Source organism: Phyllopteryx taeniolatus, chromosome 18 (assembly GCF_024500385.1).
Source record: "Phyllopteryx taeniolatus isolate TA_2022b chromosome 18, UOR_Ptae_1.2, whole genome shotgun sequence".
In the NCBI taxonomy this organism is placed as follows: Eukaryota; Metazoa; Chordata; class Actinopteri; order Syngnathiformes; family Syngnathidae; genus Phyllopteryx; species Phyllopteryx taeniolatus.
Genome location: NC_084519.1, coordinates 18,129,385 through 18,144,812, shown reverse-complemented (window position 1 = coordinate 18,144,812; position 15,428 = coordinate 18,129,385). Strand labels below are relative to the sequence as shown.

The 15,428-nt window shown below is 44.8% G+C and overlaps 1 protein-coding gene across 15 annotated transcripts in view; it reads left to right on the top strand.

The window, feature by feature from the left end:
* Positions 1–603: 603 nt before the first annotated feature.
* rps6kc1 (ribosomal protein S6 kinase polypeptide 1) overlaps positions 604–15,428 on the top strand; it is a 79,850-nt gene continuing 65,025 nt past the window's right edge. For 6 of the 15 annotated variants that reach the window (XR_009785383.1, XR_009785380.1, XR_009785382.1 and 3 more), the window contains exons 1-13: positions 604–899; positions 1,807–1,842; positions 2,113–2,253; positions 3,128–3,243; positions 3,325–3,421; positions 4,474–4,527; positions 4,618–5,043; positions 5,174–5,298; positions 5,399–5,500; positions 7,469–7,516; positions 9,044–9,176; positions 10,172–11,707; positions 12,445–12,534. Coding sequence is in view for 9 of the 15 variants with exons in the window: in XM_061753412.1 (XP_061609396.1) it covers positions 761–899; positions 1,807–1,842; positions 2,113–2,253; positions 3,128–3,243; positions 3,325–3,421; positions 4,474–4,527; positions 4,618–5,043; positions 5,174–5,298; positions 5,399–5,500; positions 7,469–7,516; positions 9,044–9,176; positions 10,172–11,707; positions 12,445–12,534 (3,043 nt within the window). In the remaining 6 variants the exon portion in view is untranslated. Of the gene's footprint in view, positions 900–1,136; positions 1,423–1,806; positions 1,843–2,112; positions 2,254–3,127; positions 3,244–3,324; positions 3,422–4,473; positions 4,528–4,617; positions 5,044–5,173; positions 5,299–5,398; positions 5,501–7,468; positions 7,517–9,043; positions 9,177–10,171; positions 11,708–12,444; positions 12,535–15,428 lie in introns of those variants that run through there. The other 9 variants (XM_061753412.1, XM_061753407.1, XM_061753408.1 and 6 more) reach the window with 8 other exon arrangements.

Genomic DNA, 15,428 nt, shown 5'->3' with positions numbered 1-15,428 from the left:
AAAGACCAAGAATTATGTAGTTCAAGCAAAGGACGAGTTGTCACAATCTCATTCTCTGACCAGTGTTGCCTGAGCTGTCGTCGGATACGAGAGATGGATTTAGTGCCGAATTTTAGGAGAATTGGATTCATCGAGGTCATCGGGTGGGTACAAGGAAGTCAAAGTTGATTTGACGGCTTCACGTAGGTCTTCAACAAACTGGATGTTGATTTGCAAACAAATCCTCTTGAGCCAAATTCGACTGGACAGGCCTTAGTTTTCCATCCGCGCTGTTCAGCCTCAGCCGTACTTGAGACTCTTCCAAATTGTGTAAAATTGCTGGTGTGACCATTTCCGTAGTGTGTGATTGTGTTTCGGTAGTGTCTGAGCCAAAAATAAATAATACAAATAAATCTGTAGCGTTCATGAGAGCATTTCAAATGGGAATGAGAGCATTTGAGTAGTGTGTGAGAGGTAATGCTAAATTATCTCTCATAGCATAGTCACAGTGTCATAGATTTTGCTCACTTATAACACTCACTTGGTTTTTGCCCTCTCACACACTATTGAAACGAGCTAGAAACAGTTTGTGTGTGAATGCGGTAAACTCATTAGTGGATGTAAAAGCGATTTCGTCGTGGATGTGAGGGGGAGAAATCTGTACTCTGTAGAGTGCGAGAGCGTTTCAGTACATCTTTCTGAATACGTCACAGTGTCATAGATGTTGGTCATAGTTTGAGGTCTCACTCCCACTCAATTTTCGCCCCCGCTGTCACAGTGAATGGATGCTGCTAGCTTTCGGCAATGTTGTTATCAGAATGATATCGCAGCGGGACAGCGGGGATTTCGCTCGTTTTTATACCGTCACCGACCCCACGAAGCACCGGAAAGGATACACAGTTTACAAAGTCACCGCTCGGGTGAGTGGTGGGCGCAGAACGACTCCACTTGGCAGCTATGGCTAACAATGCTAGCTGCGGGTCAGCTAGCTGTTTAGCTTGAGCTAAGCTAGTCGAGCTAATATGATGCAAACGCCCAGTAATGTCAAAGACAACGTACCAGTGTTGGTATTTTTAATTTTTTTTTAATGTGGCACTCTGGTCATTGTCCTCCGTAAAATACCAATGTTTTTTTTTTTTTTTTTTTGAAGCCCTCGTTGGTTATGTAACTGCTAAAAGGCATTCGCCAACCTGACCGTAAATGAACCTGACCCATAGCCAAGCGTGAACTGCGTAGCTAAATGACACACTAAGAAACACAATTAACGCTACACTTCAAGAATATAAGGAGGTTGGGTTGGATAATTAAGGTGGGGGGAATCTGTTTGAGTGAACTGAATGGCTTGTTCCAATATTACCGTTACGATACATACAGAATTAATATATTCCGAAATGCGAAATCTGCGTAGCGGTGTGTCAGGAATACAGAGGAAACGCCATTCGGGTAAGTAGACCAGAAATTGGAAATTTGCGTAGCAGTGTGCGTGAATACACGGAGAAAAAAAAAACAACGCGTCATTGATAATGTACATAATGGAGAAATACGAAAGTTGCGTAGCGGTGAAACGCAGAAGAAACACGTAATTTAACAGCCCAAAATTTGAAGCCATGACTGATTAGATAGAAAGATAACAAGAGTTTATTTGTCAGTTAAACTATATTTGAACTTTATTTGTTTTTAGTTTGTTGGGTGATGTCTCCATCTTCCCAGTGTCACTCACTATATAAGGAATCCATTGTTACCCACCCTCTTCGTATTTGTACCAGAGCTCACAAGAACAATTGGATTTTCATCCTGACTCCTTCCCCCTCTTCTGCTTTTACACAGATCATTTCTCGAAACAACCCAGAGGACGTCCAAGAGGTAAGACATGCAAACATTTTAAATTGGTGAAGTTCTCACTGGGTTGCACTCTTACAAAGCACACATTTCTTCAGCAGGTTAGACTTTTCAGTAAAGATGTCCGCTTAGGAATTTACTCTTCCCCGGAACTTGTGCTAATGCCTGCAGCATGTTGTCAATTACTGCCTTTCCGGAAGTCTTGAGAAAGAATGAGTTCAACAGGGGAGTGAGCCCAGTTTGTTGCAGACCAGCAGTAAAGAAAAGATTGGAGCAACTGGATCTCAACTTTAGGTCTTCCACTGGTTCTCCAGATAACGGTGTGGAAAAGGTATAGCGACTTTCGGAAACTTCACCACAACCTCTGGCAGCTGCACAAGAACGTTTGTAGCCAGTCAGAACTGTTTCCACCCTTTGCCAAGGCCAAAGTGTTTGGTAAGTACCCTTCATATACGATTTGATACTATTTAAAATACAGTTTTTGGCTCCTTTTACATTTTTTTATGTTTTACAATGTCTATCTTGGTCTTGACCTTCTTTAAAGTGATAAAAAGAGAAAAGTGGCAAATGATTGTTTTCTCAATGTTAGGTGGTGATGTTTGATGCTATCGCTCAGTCGCACAAGCGTAGTTGTTTCTTCATTTTATATGGTATTTAGATGGTATTAAAAATGCACTTTTTGGAAACTCATGGGTGAAGTTTCCTAAACTACTTAAAAAAAATTTGCTCTTTTTGTAAGATATCACAGTGTTTGCTATTTTCTATCCTGGAAAAATGCTGTATAAGGAAAGAACATGCCTGTGTTTTAGTCTCATAAATTTCATGCGTGTTTCTCATAATATTCCATGTTTATTCAAGTTAGTTTCATTTTTTCCCCCTATAATAGTTTTTCTCCTATTCCTGTATTCCATTTATATTCTTGTAAACCTATCACTTTTTTTTCCTCGTAATAATCCAATTTTGTGGCGGCACGGTGGGCGACTGGTTAGAACGTCTGCCTCACAGTTTAGCTTAGTTTTTTTTTCTTTTTTTTTCTTTTGGTGTGGCGCTAAACTTCTTTGTATTTAAATTTTTTTGTGTGTGATGCTGTTAACAAGAAAATCAATATCAGAAAGTTTTATGTCCATTGTTCAAGTATGCAATCTATACATACAATACAGTCGTATAGTACCATCTTTTTCCCCATGATGTTATCTGAAGCTGCAGAAGTAATGCACAGCAGAGTGACGCTGCAGACAGGCAGTGATTTGCGGCTTGATTGAATGCGTGTTAGCTCACAGTTGCCGTCTCTATACTCTTTCACGTTCAGGTCGCTTTGATGAGGCAGTGATTGAGGAGAGGAGACAGCGCTTGGAGGATCTGCTGCAGTTCTCTGCGAACATTCCCGCTCTTTACAGCAGTCAGCACATCCAGGAGTTCTTCAAGGTAAGACGTTCGCGTCAATTAACGCACGCGGAACCCCGATCCAAAAACATGACCGGGCGCGTTTTGACGCGTGTCGTCCAGGGAGGCGAAGTCCACGACGGCTCGGAGCTCATCGGACCGTTGTCCGAGCCCTTTTGCGAATTCCTGACCGACGGTTTGTCCGGCCGCAGCTCGGACGGTAGGTGGTCACGTTTACGATTCCTCTCAATCGAGTGAATGCTGAGAGACAAGATTCCATACTCATGTCATTGGGTGTCAAAAATGTGTTTTCTACTCATTTTATCCACTTGTAATATACATCATAGACTCAATTAAAGAAGAAAATGGGCCTTATGATTTCGTGGCATGGCTAAAAACGAAAGAATCCAATCAGAGGTGGACAGGGCGATGGCCTGTCAAAATGAAGCTCCTCCTCTCACGTCGTCATATATCCTTGGCCACGAGATGGCGACAAAGCAATACTTTTATATTAGACATGGCTACAAAACGGGGAGTAATGAGTTTTTCAGTGAATAACAGTGGATAAGTCCCCCCCCCCCCCCAAAATGTGCATATCCATGAATCGTGAATATGCTGAGTAATACATATAATAAAGAGAATTAATTAGTTCCAAAACTAAACGGTTGCCTTCATAAAACCTTCATTACCTGTTCATACAGGTACGAAGATAAATTAACCGCTATATGATAAAACAAAACCAAAAATGGAAATCTACTCACGTACTGGAGCGGTAATAAAGTGTTTGCAGAGAGATACCGTCATCTAGTGGCGTTTGTTGGTATTTGCCTAGTTTGTGCTGTGTAGTGTATACAGGATTAAGTGTGTTTACATGGGCATTAGTTAAAATAATCTATTGCATTGTACAGCCAGACGCTTTCCTGTGTAAATAAATACATATTTATACCTTAGGGATTAAAAGAGAGCTGATACTCCCCCCCAAGAAAACATGACAGATTATGAGGGCACACTGGTACACCAAGTGTCTATTGTCCAAAATTGAAGTTGTTGAAGAGCTAAAGCAAACAAACCCAGGTGTATTTTTTCATTCTCTTGACCAATAAGGAATCGGAACGATAAGCAGTATCGCTAATGGACTGGGAATCTGCTAAATTCTTCTCACTTCCCATCCCGAGATGGGATAGGCTCCAGCTCACCTGTGACGCACAAACAAAGACGGAAAAGACAAAGGTTGATTTGACTAAACCTCGCCAATTTGGATTTCTTTCCCAGTTGAAAGAGACCTCGGTTGTGGTGAAGATTTGACTATCACATCAGAGTATGGAGGTAGCTATGGCGTTATTCCTGTTATTGATCCGATTAGAGCTGCTATTCATACTGAAGTGTCGGTACGCTTCTCCCGTCCACGTCTTCCAGGCCCGTCCAGTGACAGCAGCGACTTGAACTCGCTGGCCGTGGACACCGACTCTTTGGCCGAGCTAGACGATGGCATGGCCTCGGGCCGCACGTCCCCGAACCACCCGCACGGGGGCGCCGCCAGCGTCGGCAGCAGCAGCAGCAGCAGCAGTCCCCGCTTGCCCTCCCTGCACGATCGCCGCGGCGCCCCGTCGCCCGCCCCCGCTCCCGGTTCCCCGGCCCCGAAACCGGAGGTCAGCCGGCCCGGCCGCGCGTCGCTGTTCTCCAAGAAAGCCGCTGGCCTCAAGGAGAAGCTGAAGGCGGACTACCTGGACAAAGCCGGCGAAATTATCCGTGTGGCGGTGCAGAAGGAGAAGGATCAGGACTACCAGGCGGCGTTCGCCTTCTACCGCAGCGGAGTGGACCTGCTCCTTCAAGGTGTTCAAGGTCAGTTTGGTCCAGAGTTGCGATAGGTGTAATAATCAATTCCTTGACCCCTTTTGTGGGCCCACCCGTAGTTCCTGTCACAAACTTTAAAACAAAGTCTTGTTCTAAGTGAACTAACATCACACTGCAGGCGAGCCAAGCCCCACGCGGCGAGAGGCAGTGAAGAAGAAGACCGCTGAGTACCTGATGCGAGCAGAGCAAATATCCAGCCAGCATCTTCACAGCAACATGGGCCAAGGATCTACACAAACAGCGGTGAGCCATAAGCAAATATAGCTCATCTATTTGTAATCTTTTTTTTTTTATTTTTTCTTCGGAATAACATGATCTCGCTGAACCGGGATGGTTTTGGCAGCAGGTGATGGGGGCGCAGTGCTGCGCATCCACCAACAGAGGGAGCCAGCAAAGTCTTTCCGACGATCTCGGCGCTTACAGGGTGGTGGGCGTCATCGATAAGGTGAGTTGAGCGACGGGCTTAAGGATCTCCTAAAATGCTTTCTGTCATATATGAATAACAAAATTACGCTATTTGCGGGGTTAGGGACCAAGTCGTCACGCAAATTTCACTACTAATGGATTCCCCCCCTAAAAATGTTAATTTCCTATATAATAATATCATCGATTCAGTGTCCCTTGCATATTCACGGGGGAGGGGAATCGATCTTCCATTGTTTGATGGAAAACACTTTTTGTGCTGAGGCAAAATCCATCCATCCATCCTCCTATCGCCTCGCTTCCTTTAGCCGTCTTTTCAACAGCAATAAAACACAGAAGGTTTACTTGATAATGCAGTAGAGAGAGCTTGTGCGTGTGTGTGTGTGTGTGTGTGTGTGTACACGTTTAACAGCAGTTATGATGACCACCAAGGTCAGTTTGGGTTGCTGGTTCTGTCAGCCAGCTGCCGGCGAAGCAACCTCACCACTCAGCCATGAAATGACTTGGCAAGCGGCTCAGAGAGCGGCACACAACACTGAATCAATGATGCTCATCCTACACACACACGCGCGCGCAAACCCTAAGGAGAATGTTGACACAAGACCAGCGTGCTGTAGATGTGCGCAAGTTCAGCACTCGATCACTTTAACTGCAGCTTCACAATTCCAGCAATCCCAAAATGGTGCCCGGCTTCCCTTCCTTGTCGCAGCCTTCCGCCTTTCACTTTTAATGGGGACAGAAGAGACAGATGGAGAGAGCTCCTCACCCTTCGCCCCCCCCCCGCCACTCCCTGATGTTTGTGTCTTAATTATATTAGCTCCCTGGCTAGCGCCACCGTTCTGTTTACTCACATCTACATTCATATCCATTTAGCCTGCACCTGTTTGGTCCCAGCCAGGGTCACGCGGCGAGATCGCGCCGGCTCCGCACACACGCGTACGGACGCACTCACCGGGTCGCGCACATATGCTGCAGATCTCCCCAGAGAGAGTGATGATGGAGCGCCAGAGCGATGATGATGGTGGGAGAGAAAAGCGGCGAAAATGAAGATGTCAAAGAGAAGCAGCGGCAGGAAGGAAGTCTTTTTGAAATTGTAATACTGGCGGCGCATGCAAGAGGAAGGTCGAGATTCAAGGGTGGCGTCGGCGACATCTGCTCACTAATTGAAACAGTTGACACGTACGAAAAGTCATTGAATCAAAAAGATTACAGCATCATAAATCCTCCTCATATAATAATAAAACAGTAATTCTTTAGTTTTGATGTGTCTGAGATTCTTAGTTTATCATATTTTATGTACATATTGTATTATCAATATTAGGAACACCGTGACCAACATGATGGGATTTTGTGCGTTTTCCATAATAAATATGTAAAATACGTACATGTACTCGAATTAAAATAAAATAAAATTAAAATAGTATTACAAGTTCAAATATATTGAAACTATATGTAAAAAAACACTAAAGATTTACATTCCTGATTGTTTCCTTCAACCATAACTTGAAAAAAAGTTTGAATCTAATTGTGTTCTGTTTGTGTGTAATCGCTTTAAATGTGTTCAATTTGAACTGTTACTTTTATTTTAACTGAAAAAAAGTCAATCTGAAATCAAATTGACCAACTGTCACAATGTCGACGATTAAAATTCTAAATGTCGTGTGTCTTTGCTCAATAATTGACTTGAAACGCATTTGTTTGTGCCCATCTGTTCGGCTAATCAGCTAATAATTTGAGCCCTAATGTGCTTAAATCAGTGTTTTGTGGCTGTGACATTGCCATGGTAAACACCGCTGGGCCTGATGGGTTAATCCCCTCATTTCCAGTGTCATTTAGGGACCGACATTTATTTTGCAGTGACCCTCTCCTGTGGAATACGAGCCAGTCATTGAACAACAGGACCACGATGTCATCGTGTGACTCGTGTGTGTGTGTGTGTGTGTGTGTGTCTGTTCAGAACCTGCCCATTAATGACACTCTTCCATCACAGGTTCTTTTGGTCACGGACAAGAGAACACGAGAGATGTTCGTCGTGAAAGTAAGTGTACTGTAGTGTGTTTGCGTGTGTGTGTGTCCCGCATGGCGGTTGTTCTGACTGGGAGCGTAAAGTGTGCCAGACGCCCGTGTGTGTGACCGCCGTAATTGATTCTAATGGGCCCGTCCCTGTCAGCTCCTCTGCTCGCAGGTGTGAGACGTGTGCCAGATGTCAACGCGCAGCGCGAGCGCAGATGACTTCACATAGATACACGCACGCACACACGCTCATTAACGGACATATCTGCAGATACTTGCTGCCAATGTGAGCTTGATGTGCGAGATTTGTGGGGATCTTTGAAAGTCGCAAGCGCTACGTGGCATGATGGATCCCGTGACTTTGAGTCGGGGCATGGCTGGCAGCAGTCGATAATGGTACATTTCCCCTTTGCCACAATTCCATCCACATACATAAGTATTAATACATCTTATACAGTAGTTACATCTTTGAGGGGGGATTTTGCAATGAGAAATATGCCATCCATCCATCCATCCATCCATTTGTCTACCACTTATCCGAGGTCGGGTCGCGGGGGCAGTAGCTATAGCAGGGACGCCCAGACTTCCCTCTCCCCAGCCAATTCCTCCAGCTCATCCGGGGGGATCCCGAGGAGTTCCCGGGCCAGCCGAGAGACGTAGTTTCTCCGTCGTCCCCGGGGTCTCCTCCCGGTGGGACGTGCCCGGAACACCTCACCAGGGAGGCATCCTAAACGGATGCCCGAGCCACCTCATCTGGCTCCTGTCGATGCGGAGGAGCAGCGGCTCTTCTCTGAGCTCCTCCCGGACGACCGAGCTTCTCACCCGTTCGCTAAGGGAGAGCCCGGACACCCTGCGGAGGAAACTCATTTAATAACATAAATAGATGTCAAGATTGCATTGTGATTAATCTATGGCGGCTCCTCCTGGTGTGCGGGACTTGGCTACCAGGGGTCATTATAATACAAACTATATCCTTAACTAAACTAAAACTATAAGTGACTCAGTAATCTGCAGCAATATGAGGTGTTTTTCATTGTTTTTCGCAAAGGATAAAAAATATATGCATGTGAGTATTGTTACATTGTCTGTCTACATGTTTTGCTGCACTTTTTGTTTTCAAATATTTGTTGCTTATAGCGTTACGACACCACTACATAGATGCTATTTGTTAGCCCATCTATGGTGTTTCCCATTCTGTGTTAAGCATTTAGCTAACGGACTTGAAGGCAAAGTTCTGTGGTTTTGAATACACTACGCGTAGCTCTCGTAAGTCGGGTCAGTCGTATATCACGGCGCAACTGTAAATCGATGCCCAGCCGGAAAGTTGATAATTCCGTGCAATGCCACAAGACGGCGCCAAAGCAATGTTTTTGTACTAGACATGGCTTTGGTGATTAGGTGAGTTTTTCAGCAAATAAAAGTTGCCCCCAAAAATCGGCAAATAGGTGCGTTTACCAACCGTGAATGTATGGACGTTCGCTGTTGTACAGTGTGACGAGGCGCTTGCAAACAGCATAGCAGATTCTACAATCCCCTTTCTGTCTGCCACCAGGGTCTGAGGAAGAGCAGTGACTGCGGCCGACTGAAGAAAACCATCACGCCTCGCTCCGTGCCCCACATGGTGCAGCTCAAGAAGCTCATCGACTCCGAGGACACCGTCTTCCTCCTGCTGCAGCACGCCGAGGGTGAGGCGCTTCATCTTTGGCCTCCCGCGTTACGCTCGTCTTCGCTTGTCCTTGTCCCAGACAGATGTTTGATGGAGATGGGTGTGTGTCACAGGTCATTATTCTGATACCAGGTGGCGCCGCGCTTCATTAGCTATGCCAACACCTGGGCCTCCTTACATCTCTCTCGCGTATGGGTTGTGGCGCTTCAGTGTGTGGGTGAACACTTGCAATGCACTGAAGCCTCACCATTGCTGTACTCCTTACTTGTTATTGAGTTGAACAATTTTTTTATTCGAGGGTCAGGGAAGAGTGTAGCGCAGGAAAGGTCACACTGTGTTCTTTAATCTGATTCAGTGGCTAAATGCAGCCAACTAAAAACCTACCTTTTATTTGTTAATTTAGTTGAAATTGGTTGATTGAAATGTAATCCTGTTTTTTTATTTTTATTTATCTGAATCAATAATTGGTTGAATTATTTTTTTTTGTCAATGATGAAAAAAAAAAAAAAAGAGTAAAATAATATTATTTTAAATGTGCATTTAATTGCTACAGATGCTGGCTTTGAAACGTGGGTCCATTTCATGGATTATTGTTATTAATTTTTAAATGATTAATCTTGGTCTCTTTTTCCTATCACAAAAACCTGCCACTTGAACAGGGGTGTGTAAACGTTGTATATCCACTCTAGAAACGTGTTACGATACGTATACTTAAAATAGCATCCCGATTTGATGCAGTGGAGTGCATGTGCAGTATATTTAACAGTCCTCAACATGAGCAAAGATTCAATTGTGACACATTCAGTAATTTAAAAAAAAAAAAAAATCCAAATGTCAAAGTATTGACGAGAGGAACGTGGATTCAAACAATGAACCTCAGAAGTATGAAACTGACGTGCGAACCGCTAGACCAATGTGCTACCCAATGCGAGTTTCTTTTCCTGTAATTTTGCATCTCATTGGTCAATGTTGGCCTTTTTATTTGATCCCTTTATCCTTTTCCTTGCTCTGCAGGTGGTAAGCTGTGGTCCCACATTGGGAAGTACCTGCGGAATTCCAGTCCAGACGAGAGCTTTGACATTCCTTTCATCCAGAAGAGCCATACATTAGCCGTGCATACGCCACAATATGGCGTGAATTCAGCTAGTTCCAACTGTGGGCCTGTCGCTGGTTGGGATTCTGTGCCACATGTAAACAAGGAAGTCAAAGACCCGGCTGCTGCCTCCTCACGTAAAAGCGGCCTCCTCGCCAGGCTTGGCAAAAAAGCGGCAGCCCACTCAGACTCCGGCGCCACCTCTGAGGAAGAGTGCACCAACAGTTATTTAACACTTTGCAACGAGTACGAGCGGGAGAAAGTGGAGCCGGACGCGCTGGAGGAGGACAACGAGGCGAGGAGCGAGCAGGAAGCGTCGTTCGACGTGCCGAACGGGGCGGCCGCCGCCGCCTCGCGGAGCCGCTCGCTTCTCAGCAACGACAGTCTGGCGTCGCCCGTCAGCTGCCAGGAGCTCGGCTTTTTCGCCGACTCGCCTGACAAGAGGCGAGACGGTGAGGGGCGAGACTACGGCGACGTGCTACACGCGCCGCTGTCTCTGGATCAGTCCAAGCGCACGCCCATGGAGTTTTTCCGCATCGACAGCAAAGACAGCGCGAGCGAGGTGACCTGCCTCGACTGGAGGGAGCAGCAGCAGCAGCCGCAGCCCCCCTCCCATAAACAGCCCCCCCTCTTTTCCGCATCCGAGGTCGTCGAGGAGTTTCAAGAGCTGGCTCCGGAGGTCGAGGGCCACAGTGCTCACCTTTGGGGGTTAGATTATTGCGATAAAGGTTCCAATGAGTCAGTGCCGGTCATTTCTTTTAAAGAGGCGGTAGTGGAAGATGAGGGTCATCCGCCGGACCTCTTGGTCAATCTGCCCGTAACGAGCGTGGCCGCAGACTCTCAACAAGCGGAATTGGAAACTTCCATGCTGTGTCTGGGCCTCGAGGTCGCGACCTCTCCTCAAAGGTCCATCAAGCCGGATGTTTTACAGCTCCCCGGCCAGCTGGGGGGAGAGGAAGGACGGCAGCCTTCATCTTTGTGTGCAGCCTCTGCAAATCGTGACCCCGGTGTTGCGTCTTCATCCGTCTTGACCTCACTCTGGGACGACTACAGCTTGACATTTGGACAAGAAGACAAAGAAAAAATGTCAGTTGAACCTCCATGCCACCATAGTGACTCTTTGCTCAGCCCAGGCCATCCGGTGGCCTCCTCCCTTTGTGAAAAAGCAATACACACAGATGCGATTGCAAACGTTGAACCGCAAGCTCGTGAGAAATCGCTGGCGTTCGACGCGGAGTCGGCAGCAGTTTCGCCTGACAGAGTTAAATTCGACAAAGACGTATCGCGGCTGTTTGCGGAGCTGGATGAGATGTCGCTGGCCGCATCCCGGGCTCGTATTCCCGAGGCGTTTGTCCGATGCTGGGCCGTCGAGCTCGTGACTGCGCTGGATTCTCTGCACCGAGAGGGCATCATCTGTCGAGACCTCAATCCCAACAACATCCTCCTAGATCGCCAAGGTGAGAGAGCAACAATTTCGCGAATAGCGAAACGCCGCGGATAATTGACGTCCATTATAATTACATTAAAGGGAAAAAAAAGTGTGTGTATATATATATATATATTTTTTTTTTGCGGCCAATAAGCGTTTTTGGGTCAGTTCGCCCCAAAATAATTAAAATAATAATAATCTGCGAATAGGTGAATCCGCAGGTGCTGAACCGCAAGTATGCGGGGGTCACTTTCCATAATCTTTGTGCCGTGTGATTGGCTGGCGACCACCCACCCATCAGTCGTGATCCCTCTACCAAAATAAAGACAAGAGACCGTGTTTTACTCGGTCACAGATTCCTCCCAATTTTCTTCTGTCGTCGTTCCACAATCATCTCTTTCCACCTCGTTATCAACAAGCGTCTAATTAGCTGAGTGGCTGTTTTAGTCTCCCCTGTGGTAATTATTGTTCTAAAGGGTCCATCAACGAGTGGTGCGGTGTATCATTCTGGCTAGCCCCGGCTAATGGCCACGGCTACCTAATGACACCATTAGTTCTAATGATGGCGTTAACGGGTAGCCGCTAAACAGGAGTAATCGCCGAGGCGGTGTGCTTGAAACAGCTCACGGAGGGGATTGTAGGGAAGCGGAAAGGAACGGGTGGAAGGAAGTGCTTTAGAGCTACGCAAACACTTTGAGAAGTACAAAGTCAGAGTGACACTTGACTGTTCGAGACGCTAAAAAAAAACCCCATCTTTCCTTTCAGGTCACGTTCATCTAACTTACTTCTGTAGCTGGAGTGATGTGGAGGAGTCTTGTGACGAAGAGGCCAGCGCTAACATGTACTGCGCACCAGGTAAGACCTCTTATTTTGCAGGGCAAAGCCTCTTATGGTGTGTATTATTACATCTTTCCTGAATTAGTCATCACTAGGCTACTTTCCCTCAAAGGGTAAACAAATACTGAAATCCGGGCCAAATTTTGAGCTGCTTTTTTTTTGACTGTTTGATAACGCTTCTTATACATCTGGTTCCAGCCATCGAATATTTTTTTAAATTGGGTATTCTGTCAGTTATTCTGTCAAGTTTTCGGATAAAAATAGATTTTGCATTATAAACCATATAACGTACATGTGAGGTGCAGGTATTATTTTTGTCCACTTGGGGTCACCATCCTCACGTTCTACTGTAGTATCTGTGACTTTTCAGTGTGTGTGACTTTAAAAGGGAGGGCCTGGTCTGGCGAGTGACGTGGGTGTCAGTGGGTGAGAGTGTCGCCTTGGCTGGCTGTTAACTGCCTGACCTGTTAGCCAATAGCCAGTCTGCGTGTGGAGTTACTCTGTGTGAGTTGGGAGATCGTGAATAAGTGTGCGTTTGGTTTCTCACCGTTTCTTTAATAAAGCGATCGAAAATGCACTAGTGGCTAAGTCTATTTTTGACAACTTGCAGGGATGTTACAACATCGATACGTTACCTTCTGTACACGGAGCGTAAACATGAGACCAACATCAGACATTTGGCCAGGATACTTGTAAAAGAGATGTTTAATCTCAGTGAGGTTTTCCTGGCTAGAAAAAGGTTTTTGTAGTTACATTATTCCAATAATCGTTGCCGTCCTACGCCACAAACTATGAAGTAGCAGCAGTAAGTAAGTAAGCAAACATGACCATTTTTTTCCTCATCATGCGTGAGGTCTCTCGAAATCTTTAAAAATCGTCCAAGATGTTCAAAATCGGAATGTTAGTTTCTTTCACAGCCTTGCTGTGGGGACAGAGAAAACCTTGTTGTAATTGTCTTGCCGTCCTCTGAAGGGTGCTGCTGTGCAACAGTGAGGCCGGCGAGAGCGCGCGAGCTCAGCCCTTGTTTGTTGCCCCCGGCAGGCTCGTGGCAGCTCTGGCATGTTGTTTAAAAGCTGGCAAAAGCAAACTGTTTGCCGCTGGACGAGTGATTCTTCTCTGCCCTTTTGTGTATTTTAATTATGCGACGTCAGACACTCGGATGGATCACATGTTCATGTGCTTAAATACACGTTTATACACTGAAAACACTTAATGATAACCTTGACGCGCACTCTCCTTTTCTCACACACTCTTATTCATTATTTATCCATCCAGGAAGGTTCATTGACACCTTTCTCTGCACAATGGGACATTTTGTAGCACATCTAAACGTGCGCAGTCTCGACAGTTCAGAAAAAGTAACCAAAAATTATTTGAATTAAAAGTGTTTCTGCTATTCAAAACATTTTTATGAAACATTTTTTGTATATTTCATTTTTTTAATTCAAAAAATTAGCAGAAACTATTTGAAGAAATTTAAAATCATGTTTAAATGTATATTTTTGAACTCCAATACACACCCACACATTTATATATATATATATAGTACAAAACAATATGATAAGACTGCTTTATTAATTTCAGACTCTTAGGAAAAACAACTACTGCTTGTAGTCTTATTCTTCTTATGCAATAAATCTTTGTCAACTGTAAAATACCCTTAGTAAATGCAGTAAATAACCATGCTGCGCACAGCGTCTTCAGGGATGAGGCACAGAATTGATTAAATAACCTAAGGACAATAATCTGAATAATCCTGTGCCTGAATGCAATAAAAACATCAGGGCGATTGCGGCTCGGATTGGTGGTGTACTGACTTTGTTTATAATATCTTCTCACAGCCCAAGATATTTCATTTAAAAACATGTATAGGATCATCCAAAAATCATATTCTAAGGTTGAATACACAACCTTTCGTATTAATCCTAAATTGTTCATTGTCACTAGGACATCAGGTTATAATAATATTCGTCAGTAGGGGGCGTCTGATACCTTCCTAGCGTCCACAAACAGTCCTACTGGATGGCAGCTCTCATCTTTCTGTCGGCCTTTTTTGCAGTCATTTTTCTTTTGACTTTTGTCAAATATATAAATCTGCACTGAACACATGCATGGATCTTGTGTATTTACTTGTCGATCCAAACACCAAATAGGCCGTTTGTGTGTGTGTGTGTGTGTGTGTGTGTGTGTGTTTTCTCTCGCCCGTGTTATGGATGGCTGTTTATCCAGACAGGGTTAGCTCTATGGCTTCATTCCTGATGACAGATTTATGACTGTTTGCCAGAGAGCTAGCAGGGGGTCTGCTGTGTGTGTGTGTGTGTGTGTGTGTGTGTGTGTGTGTGTGTGTGTGTGTGTGTGTGTGTGTGAGAAAGAAGGACAGAAACATGTTTTTAAAGCACACACATTCACACCCACAAAAAAACAACAACCTCTAGGGAGTGGACTTGGAAAAATCCAGCGGCAGTGTATTCATCTGTTTATTCTGCACTTCTTGCTTTTACTTTACTTTCTCACCATTTTGCCATCACTAATAAACATCAGATAGCGAATGTTTTGTTTTGTAATTAGTAAAACAAAACGAACTAAAACAAAAACAAGTAGTTGAATGTTTGAGGAACAGAGGCAAAATGGAATGAATTTTTCTATTGAGGTGGAGGCAAGGACACTTTGCATCACACAAGATGTGAGCCAAGGGCGACATTTTTTGTCATTTATTTGTGTGTGTGTGTGTGTGTGTGTGTGTTCCACCGCAGATAATTTTATTTTTATTTTCCATCATAAGTCTAATGAATTCATATGCATCCCACCCATACACAGATAATTTTACTAAAATAAAATGTAAAAAATAACAGTTATAATAAAATTCTATTAAAAAGCAAGAAGCTAAAAAGAATGCCCTGAAAACTTAGATC